General features: G+C 32.7%; 1 protein-coding gene across 2 annotated transcripts; it reads right to left on the bottom strand.

Annotated features, from left to right (window-relative positions):
* Nucleotides 1-5118: 5118 nt before the first annotated feature.
* LOC140863713 (uncharacterized) lies at nucleotides 5119-8127 on the bottom strand. 2 transcript variants are annotated; one of them, XM_073267328.1, is made up of 6 exons: nucleotides 7755-8127; nucleotides 7615-7686; nucleotides 6244-7390; nucleotides 5847-6113; nucleotides 5512-5631; nucleotides 5119-5397 (listed from the first exon to the last, which is right to left on the bottom strand). In XM_073267328.1, exons 3-6 carry the CDS (start codon nucleotides 7381-7383, stop codon nucleotides 5347-5349), a joined length of 1578 nt encoding a protein of 525 aa, XP_073123429.1. In that variant the 5' UTR covers nucleotides 7384-7390; nucleotides 7615-7686; nucleotides 7755-8127; the 3' UTR covers nucleotides 5119-5346. The 2 variants fall into 2 exon arrangements, with proteins under 2 accessions (XP_073123429.1, XP_073123428.1); XM_073267327.1 differs by having other exon boundaries at nucleotides 7615-8127.
* Between the last annotated feature and the right edge of the window lie 3264 nt (nucleotides 8128-11391).

Genomic DNA, 11391 nt, shown 5'->3' with positions numbered 1-11391 from the left:
ATAGTGTAATTTCTAATGGTCTATTCAAAATCCCCTCTCTCGAGCGTCGATTTCAAATAAATATGACAATTCAATTAGTGATCAAGTAATTGAAAAGACAACCAAATCTAGAAAAAAACAATTAATCTAGGAGAATTCAATCCCATAAAAATAAAAATTCGTAGAAGTGTCTACACCAGGCTACGTCAACCTCTAGACTAAGAAATTTAGTTCATAATAAAAAATAAATAACACCAATTCATGTTCAAAAATTTATACATCAATTCAATAATAAGTTCGAAAGAAGAAAACAAATCTGAATATGCGACGCCGTGTCCGGTCGTTCGATCTTTGTCTTTGTTCCATGTTGAAGCTCTTCAATTGATGCAGATTTCTACTAAAAAATATCACGTTCAAGATCTCTATTTTTCTCTGATATGTTGTGCGGCTGCTTACCCTAAATTATGTCTCAAAATCTCCTTTTATATGCGCCTCAAAATCGTCCAAGAAAAGCCCAGAAAAATCTCAAAGTTTCCTTTCTCGGTCAAACTCTAACTTCAGAAGTTCGGGGCAGCGTGTGCGCGCATGGCTCTCTGTGTTATTCTTCCACAGCTTCCCACTTGCAGCGCTATTGCGCATGAATCAAGCGCAATTTCTCAAGGCCATATAGCGTTGCTTCTCTTCTTCTTTGCACAGCTGCGCTACAGCTCATGGTCCAGCGCGCGACATTTTTCAAAAAATCATATCTCACAATCTAACCGTCGAATCGAGCTGTAATTTTGACAGCATCTTTACAAATTCTAAACTTCATTACGAACGGTGGAGATCAGATTTGGATGTCTCAAACATTCCCAGTAAGTTTCTGAAGTTGCTGCTCCATATTTCATCTTTTCGCTTCTTCTTATTACTTTTCCTCCAATCCTTGCATCTCACAAAAACAACAACAAATACGCATAATATCCACTCGATACATCACAAAAGCCAAGTCAAATCATATATAAATTAAGTGCATAAATTTCACTTATCATACGCTACTAAACATACTACTCAATAAAAATGGACGTTTGCGGAAATAAAAATTTTCATTTAAAATGAAATACTGTGCACCAAACAACTGTAAGATCCTTCAGCAAGATTTTTTCAACCAAATAAATAAAAACGAAACATAATTTTCCTTTGAATAAACTTTAAAGGATGCACACAACATAAAAGTTCTTCTGACAGCGCGCTCGTGCATCTACTTCTCGCAAGACCTTCTACACCGCCCATGTCCCTCAACAAACTCGTCGATGAAGACATTAATATGTTCATCACCTGTACCATTCAAAAATAGTGAGTCTAAAGACTCAACAAGCAAAAAGCACATATTCATACATAGTAAAAATAATACATTGGCGTGACTGACTCATAAAATAACATCATGCATATAAATCGTTGTCATAAAAATGCATCATTTCATGTGATGAAATACATGTCATTGTGGTAAATATCTCTTATGAGAACATGGGGTTCCCGTAATCACAGTCGGTGTACAACAAGCATATAGATGTACCATTCTTACTAGCATTGGCTAATATGTGCACCATCTATGTACCGTCCAAACTGGCATTGGTCAATATGCGCACCTTCATTATTTAGAAAGGCCCCTCCAAAGCTCATCTCGGAGTACCAGTCACGTACTTCTATCACAAGAGCGCATATAACATCAAAATATGTTATCATGCATCATGAAACATTATCATAACCTTGAAACTTTTCGTGCTAAAATCATGCATGCCAAAGTGATATAAAGTTAAGCACGCCTCTACCATTTCCTAAGATTTCATGTTTTTCACAGTAAACATAGCTTTCGTGAAGAAATATAACATATAGATGCATTTTGTAGCTAAACCGATCTACGTGAGTCGTTCTTTCTGTTCTCGACATCAAAACAAGAAACTTTTTGAATAGAAACTCTTAGAAGTACTTAAAACACCTTAAAAGATCATAAACATGAATTTAGAACATCAAAACGCGACCCCAAAAGTTTCTAGCAGAACGTTTCCTGTTGGGGCGCACGTTTCTGTGTGCCCAAGTAGAGCTGTCAAAGTGGGTTGGGTCCGCTGGATTGTCCTGTCCCGCCCGCTATATGGGCGGGTTGGGTTGAAAAATTTCCAACCCACCTAAATAGTGGGCCGGTCTGCCCCGCCCCGCCAAGTGGTGGGTTATGGTGAGTTGCGGGATAACCCGCCCCAACTCGCCAAATATAACTAAAAATTGGCGGATTGGCCCGCCCCACACCGCCAAATAGACAGATTGGGTTGATAATTTTCCAACCTGCCTAAATGGTGGGCCGATTTGACCCGCCCCACCAATCGGCGAATTTTGGTAGGTTGCGGGTGGCCCGTCCGCCAGCCCTTTTTGACAGTTCTATGCCCCAGAGCTCCCCTGTGTGCTCCAACGCGCAGAATTGGTGCTGGAGCGGGCAGGTCGTTGCCTGGGCGACCAGGAAACGCCGCGCGGGGTTTGCCTTGCGATTTTCCGATTCTTTTTTCTTCCGTTTTGATCCTTTAATGCATCTGCACACTCACACGTTGAAAGGAATGATTACACCCAAGAAGTATCTTCAAAACACGCAAAAGATCCCAACAAAACGATCCAACTTTCAAAAGTTTGATTCAAAACTTGCATACAACACACACACACACACACACACCAAAATTCTGTGATTCAAACCCTTTATGACTCAAAATCCAGAAAAATCTTTACACACAACATCAAGAATGATCTACATTTCACAGTTTTACCTCATACGTGCACATCAACATGCAGTTTTTTTTATATCAAAATACATAATATTCTTGAATGATGGTTTCAAAACGTTTAAAAACTTTTCTAATCGTCGAAGTTTGAATTTAACCTGTACTTTGAGAGCGATCTAGCCTCGAACCACGAAGAACGGAAGTCTTGCCCTAGCTTTTTGGTGCAGTTTTTTTGAACGAGAGAAAAGGGAGAGGGAAGTAGGCTGCGTCCAAGAGAAAGGAGAGAAATAAAAAGAAAGAAAGTTTTGACGTTTACTCACTTTGTACCTAATGAGCTTGGAAATCGGTCCATTAGTCACAAACACCACTTTTAAAGTTTTTTCCTCTCAATTTTTAAAATTGTATTTAAGCATGCTTTCGAAAATAAACTTGCACCAACATTAATTGCATAAACATAATATATTTTCTTAAACCTCGTTCGTATGCTAGTCTCGACTCCCTTAGTCCAGAATAAATTCCAACCTGAAAAAACTAACTTGAAAAAAAAATAAATTAAATATCAGGCAATAACATCACATAATTAAAGTGCATGAAATCACAAAAAAAAAATCATTTAAAATCTTCGTGAATGAGCTAATGGACTTTTGGACCTTACATATCTGGTCATTTGTAGTGTTATTTTTGTAAATTATCTCAAATATTTTCTAATTACTGTACTCGTAATGTTAGTACCTGCAAATCATCGTTTGTTGTTTTTCTTCGAGTTTGTTTTGTATAGATTCTCATGTTCATCGTATTAGTGGCAAATGATTAGTTTTTGTCATTAATTTGATCGAGTTTATCCTATGTTTTTTGTTTTCATAGTTGGTGCATCTTCATTTTTTGTGCGAGTATATCCTATGTTTTCTGTTTTTATAGTTGGTGCATCTTATTTTTTGTGCGTAACCGACGAAACTGAAACCGACGATAGACCCGAGACTCAAATCATTTGCCTAGAAGTTGGATCTTTTATTTTTTTTAGCACGGATCGTGCTTGACACGCCCGCAAATACATACATTCCGATTTTGTGAGCACTGAGCAGACAGCTTCTCATGATTTTCATAAATTCACAATACTTTAATATAGAGAAAATTATTATTATAAAAATTATAGTATGATATAACAAAAATATGAAAGATATGAATAACAAGGGAAAAAACTCTCTCTCTTCAGATGGAAATTTTAAACAGTAATCCTTGTGAATTTGTTTTTCAAAAAAGTTATGGCCACCGTGAAGTAATTTTTTATTTTGCAATTTATATGTGTTGGAGTGTAAACGAATCGAACCGGTTCGATAAATATTTGATCCGTATTCAAACTTATCGAAATCGAGCCCAATCCTAGCATGTTCAAACTTTTTTCGAGCCGACCTCAAGCCAAAATTATTTTGTTTGATAGTTCACGAATAGTTCGCGAGCCTTAATATTTTATTAATATAATATAATGATATAATAAATGTATATACATTTCGAACATTTTCAGACATTTCGAGTTTTTCGAACCATAATATTCGAGCAATAGTTCGAATAATTCACAAATAAGTTCTAATATTTGGAGCCAAACTCGAACTCAAACTTTATTTCGAGTCAAGTTCAAGCCAAAATATTTGAAATTTTCGAGCTTCGAATCGAGCTTGAACTCGAATACACTTAATTCGAGTCGAATTCGAGTCTTAAATTTTTATCATTATTCGGCTCGATTCAATTCATTTACACCCTACCTGTGCAAAGTTATAAATCTAAAAACCTATATTTCAATCTTACCAAAATTTGAGGGTCATCTCACTCGTAATCTTAAAAATTATTACACCATATTATTATATCAAAATAACTTTAAAAATTGTCCTTACTAGAACTATGTTTTTTTAAAATTTAAAAAAAGATAGGTTTCCGTTTAGACGTACTCATTAATTTATATAAAAAAAAAACGATAGGTTTTCGTTTAGACGTACTCATTAATTTATATCTATAAAACGAATAAAAAAAAGATAGGTTTCCATTTAGACGTACTCATTAATTTATATAAAAAAAAAAGATAGGTTTCCGTTTAGACGTACTCATTAATTTATATCTATAAAACGAATCAATCAAAACCATACTAGTAATGAAAAATAAAACTTTTGAAATAAAAAATAATTTTTTTTCACGGTTCAAATGTCACAATTGTTTCACAAAATTGATCTGTATGACGTTCCAACAAAAATTATGTATTAAACAATTGTAAAAAATCAAATAAAAACCTATAGTATTATTCAAAAATAAAAAATAAAAACCGATATTAAAATTATTTCTCCAAAAATATTATACATAAACTACTAAGTAATATGCACATGCAAGGAATGCAAACTGAACTCAATCATAAGTGATAAGCCAGAGATTCCAAATCAAAAGCAGAAATTCATTCGAAGCAAACCCAATTTCCATACACACCTGTCTAGATGACTACAAACTACAAACTACAAACTACAAACTACAGTTTTGTCGAGAGTAAATCACATTTACAATAGAAAACGGGAGTTAGGAATAAGTTCTACCGGTCACCATCAGTTCTTTTTACGACGGTCTTTCCTCTTGGAAACTGACCGATTTAAATGTCGGCACGATAGAAGTGCAGCAATTTCAGTGTCGCCACGTTTTCCTGACGATAAGGAAGCGGATTTGTTAGCCTGGTATTGCTTTTACCCTTATATAACATAGAATGTGGCTGGTCAGAAAGGAAAAAAAAAAAAAAAGGCAATCTCTTTCGAATTACCTGATATATTACATCAGAGTCAGCTGGGAAGTGAAAACCTATTGAGCAGTTTTGAAGCACCTCAGGATCTTTCATCCAGGCTTTATGTGCATCACATAGTTTGATTTTGTACCTGAATATCTGAAATGAAAAGAAAAATGCACCTAATCATTTCCTACGAGAAGGTTAGAATCTTCCTGGAGCATGTGTTTTTCAAACCCTAACGTTACAGAAGACAGGAATTGGTCAAGAATTTCCAACACAAGAAAAATTTTAAAAACTGAAGAATGGTTCTAATGGTTGACATGAAAGCATCCTTATAGATGCCCGAATAAGAATCATGGAATAATGCAAACCTCAAAGAGTGAAACAGTTGGTTTCTCCAGCTCGTCTTTGTCAATTTCTATACCAGTGCCCTGACATTCGGGACAGAATGCAGAGTAGATTTGCTTTCTTGTCTCTTGAGTCTCACAGTTCTCCCTTTTTCCAACTTCCATGCTGCCTTTCACCTTTCTCCTAGACCTCCGTTTCACTTTAGGGGCAACAGACTTCTTTGAAAAAATTTCAACCTCACATAACAGTATCCAATGAAGGAGACATGAAATATGAAATAAATGAAATGCCTGCATTACAATGAGAAATACAAGGTTAGACAAATGAAGATAATCTCAGAAGAATAACAGCGAAGCATCTACAAAATCTGCAATATGGTCAATGAATGGCGAAAATGGTAGCCTATGAAGTCGAACGAACCCCAGTCAAATTTCTACTGCTGCAAACAAATTTTCCAGTTTTCCTGTTCAAGAGAGCAGCCACATCTTTATCTGGTAGCATCCTTTGCTGACAGAGATCACACGACCTCTCGGCAGCAATGACCTTCTGTTCTCTCATTTGCTTCCTCATGATTTTGCTCGAGAGCACTCGTGAATGTACCTGCTGATCATCATTCCCAGACAATATCATTTTCATATTGCTATGATTTGAGGATAGAGACTCCTCCCCAGATGAGTCAGATTGGTTACTCATATCCACCGAATCAGAAAATGACTTCCTCTTTTTGCCTCTAGAGCCGGAAGTAAACTCTGCTTCGGAATGAGGACTAGGTGGTAGCAATTTTCTGAAGTCATCGAGTAGCCCCTTTCGACCTAAATTATAGTTATATGCAAAAGTAACAACAGAAAAGTCGTGATCTGGAACTGTGCTGATATCCTCATACGACAACTCCTTGTTCCCCAACCATTCGCACCATATTCTACGAATTTCATCCGAAAACCCATCCTTCTTGCTAAACCTGGCACCAATGTGTCCAACACCCATGTGTCTCACAATCAAATTAGATACCTCGTCTCTTTGTAACACGGATGGAACAACAAGTTCATGACTGTATCCCTCACCAACCAGATTCTGATCACAGGGAATTTCATCGCATTCCACATGATCCCCCGTCTCTTCAGCAAGATGAGAACTAGCATTTGGACCCAAGGTTTCACCATAACTAACAATAGCAGTATCAGCAACCACATGACAGATGTCTAACAATTTCATTCGTTGGGAACCTGAAGCAGGTAGACTATTATTTTGGTCCGGTGAATCATCACAAAAGAAAAACACCCCGTCACTGAACGGCCAAGGATTAGGCTTTAACAGCGTCAGTTTTGCGGCGGCTAGCCTTTGAGCGTGTAGATTACCATTCAAGTGATTAAACAAGCAAGAATCACCATAACAAGGTGCAAGACACAAAGTACAGAAAAATATCAGCCTCTTCCCATCTTCTCGGAGCTCAACATATGGGTGCCCTTGCGCTCTCACATTTCTAAGAGTTGTCCTCACCAACTGCTCTTTCAAATTAATAGTACTACTCCTCGGAAACCCTAAATCCCTCCTTCCTGCCATTCGAAACCTCCAAGAGAATTCCAACAATCAAATGAAAACGTAAATTCAGAGGGCACAGAGTAACACTTGGAATTTCAAATTTCCAACACCACAATCCTAAAAACCATGAAACACTATTAATTTCAACTCAAACTTAAAGCCCAATAAAACCCATTATTCAAACATCATTTGCCAAGAGAAGCCACATATTCCCAACTGTGACATGAAATTCAGTACGAAAACAGCATATACCTCAAAGAAGTCAAGTTCAAATAGAAAAACAGCCAAAAATCTTCACGTTTGCAGCGTCAATCAGCAGTAAAACTGTATACAGAACACAAATGACTACCAAGTCGTAATCTGAGAGCACATTCAGTAAACCCTAAACTTACAACACCGCGGCGACGTGGGTATTATAAAAGTCTGAACAAACCGTCGAGCTATTCGATTCCCAGCAACCATTCCTCCACCAATCGCATCGCAGGAGAGCATAAGAAGCATCGAATACTCCATTCCAAGCATTTCCATCTCCCTCAACAGGCTCAGAAAAATGATATTTTTTTTAAAAAAAAAAAAGGCCAATCAACAGAAGAAAAGAAAACGAACTAGAGATGCATAGACGGTAGAATTGTGCGTATACATACACGCGCGTATATGTGTATAGGGGGTTATGTGGTTGGGAGCCGAACAGAATTGAAACGAATTGGTTTGGTTCAAGACGGAATCTGGTGATAAACTATCTGAAATCTGAAATTCAGATTACGGTTGTGTTTTCGTGTTCCGCGGTGTACCTAAGAAATTTGATCGATGAATCTGGACCGTTGGAATTGACGTTCGAGATTATGCTATTTGTTGCTAGGAGTAGGTGATTCTGCCTTTAGGGAGGGATATTCGTGGTTATTTTCACACAGTAACACGCCAGAAAAAAAAAAGCGTGATTAAATTGACATCACGCCTGCTGGAAAGGCGTGGCTCAATTTTTGTTAAAGTTTGACTAAAAAAATATTTTTTAAAAAAAAACTTCAAATCACGCCACTCAAAGTGGCGTGACTTTAATTTGTAAAAATTTGGTCAAATTATAAATATGTATATTTACAATGATAATACATTTTATTTAATAATAATAATAATACCAATAATAATAACTGTCAAAAAAAATAATACCAATAATAATAATATATTTGATAATGAATTTTGATGGATAATATAAATTTCGCTTATGTTAAATACATTTTATTTTTTAGTGTTATACTTTAACTAAAATTTTATTATATTGGAATAAGATATTATAAAAAAATTATTTTCTAATTAATAAATAAATAAATACAATATAATGGACGTGTTTTAATATTTTATTTATTATTTTTTGTGAAGTTTTTGTTGATATATTTTATTTGTGCATTATAAAATTTATTTTTATAATTATTATAATTTTTATTATTGTTATCTTATTTAATTTAATACAAGTATTATTCCATAAATTTTTAATTTGCATTATTATTTTTGTTTGTAATGAAATAGTATTTAAAAAAACATTATCAAATATATTATTATTGTTATTTTATCAAGTAGTATGTGAAAATTTCATTATTAATATATTATTAGAATTAAAATAATAATTATTAGTATTAGTAAATATATTTGTTATTACTCTTCTTATTATCTAACCATTATTATATATTTTTTATTTTTTTTAAAAAGTAGTTCATAAACAATTCATTATCAAATTTATTATTGTTGTTGACTTATTTTGTATAATTATTGTCAAAGTTATTATTACAATATTTAAATTATTAATAATATTATTATTATTCCTAATTTATTTAATGCAAATATATAATAAAATAATAAACTATAAAATGTTGTTAATGAATGCTCCACTGTATTTATTTATTTAATCATTAGACAACAATGTTGTTATAATATCTTATCCTAATATAATAAAATTTTAGTTAACGTATACCACTAAAAAATAAAGTGTATTTAACATCAGCGAAGTGTATATCATCTTTCAAAATTCATGATCAAATTTTTATTATTATTATTATTAAATAAAATTTATAATTTTTATTATATATATTTATTTATATTTATATTTTGACCATATTTTCATTATTATATTTGTTGTTTTTAATGTTGACATAATTTATTTGAGTACTATAAAATATATTATTATACTTAATTTGTTGTTGGTAGTATTAACCTTCTTTATTTATTACAAATATTATCAACTAATTTTTCGGTAATTATCTTTTGTTTTTTCATGAAATAATATATTTTTTAAAATCATTGTTAAATATATAATAATAATAATAATAATAATAATAATAATAATAATAATGATTTTATATAATATTATTATATAAAATGGATTGAATTAAATCACGTCCATTATACTGTATTTATTTATTTATTTATTTATTAGACAATAATTTTTTTATAATATCTTATTCTAATATACTAAAATTTTAGTTAAGATATAACATTAAAAAATAAAATATATTTAACATAAACGAAATGTATATCATTCTTCAAAATTCATTATCAAATATATTATTATTATTAAATAAAATGTATTATCATTGTTAATATATATTTATTTATATTTATTTTTTGACCAAATTTTTTACAAATTAAAGTCACGCCAGTTTGAGTAGCGTGATTTGAAGCCTTTTTTTAAAAAATTTTTTAGTCAAGTGGCATGATTTGACGTTTTTTAAACAAAAATTGAGTCACGCCTTTTTAGAGGACGTGATTTCAATTATATCACGCCTCTTCTTGTGGCGTGTTATGGTAGAAACAAAAACTCCTCGCAAATAATTTAAACGAGAAAACAAATATATGTTATACGGTAAATTGTGAAAAAACCCTGATATTCGGATACCAATGAATCTCGACTTCTCTCTCTTCCTCTAATGACATCATATTCATGAGTAACACTCCTGTGCAACGGTCTCATTCGTGAGACGGGTCAACCCTATCCATATTTATAATAATAAGTAATACTTTTGACATAAAATGTAATACTTTTTAATGGATAACCCATATAAGAGACCCGTCACACGAATATGACCCGTGCAACGGTTGCATACAAGTGTTTGCCCATATTCATATCCGGTTAGCTTCGATCTTATCCCATAACTATTATTCTTATGAGGTAGTTGGCAAACACTGGTTGGTTCAAATCATGTGGGTCCCACTTAATTATATGGGGCTCACATGATTTGAACAAATAAAATATATACACCTGTCTCATAAAATAATACTCATGGGATAGGTTGGAATTTTCCTTCATATCCCTACTTCTACTCCTACTATTATTAAAAAAAAAATTTAGACTACTATTATTTTTATTATTACTATTTTGTTTTATGAGTGATATTTTGGTGAGATGACTCGATTTCTATGTTCTCTATCCAAATGTACAAAGAAAAATAATATTTTTTAAATGAGACATAATCTTTTTATATAAGATTCCCTCCTCTTCTGATTTATCCTCACATGAATCCGGATGTCATCATTTTTATATAAAATTCAATCAATCAAATCACATAAACTATAATATATCAATCAAATCAAATACTATATTAACTATCATTTTTATTTATTTTATATTACATTATATTACTTATTCAAGTACTATTTATCCTATCCTCGTACCAAACGGTACCTTTATGTAAACCGTCTCATAGTTTAAACTTGTGAGACGGAACTCTTATTCGACTCGATACGAGGACAATTATTAATTTTTATGTCAAAAATATTAATTTTTTACTTCAAATATAAACTGGATCGACATATCTCACGGAAATAAAAATACGAGATCATCTCTCAAGATAACTACTACTTCATTTTAAAAGAAAATTATTAAATACTTTACTCTTTTATGGAGACGAAAGAGAACGTAATTATTTACGTATAATCATCAATAATTTGGTGTGATAGTATAAAAATAGAATAAAAATATTGATTCAACATGGTTAAAAGTGTTGAATGTGTTATTATAGTATTATATTTATGTTTAAAGGA

This window comes from Henckelia pumila, chromosome 4, assembly GCF_033568475.1.
Source record: "Henckelia pumila isolate YLH828 chromosome 4, ASM3356847v2, whole genome shotgun sequence".
Classification (NCBI taxonomy): Eukaryota; Viridiplantae; Streptophyta; class Magnoliopsida; order Lamiales; family Gesneriaceae; genus Henckelia; species Henckelia pumila.
The sequence above is the reverse complement of the archived record's forward strand: the minus strand, read 5'-3'. Positions and strand labels throughout refer to the sequence as shown.

Coding starts and splice junctions, on each gene's coding strand:
- LOC140863713 (XM_073267327.1), bottom strand. CDS start 7,383: ATGGCAGGAAGGAGGGATTTAGGGTTTCCGAGGAGTAGTACTATTAAT. Junction 6,114..6,243: donor GCAGTAGAAATTTGACTGGG/GTTCGTTCGACT, acceptor ATTGTAATGCAG/GCATTTCATTTATTTCATAT. Junction 5,632..5,846: donor CAACTGTTTCACTCTTTGAG/GTTTGCATTATT, acceptor TTTTCATTTCAG/ATATTCAGGTACAAAATCAA.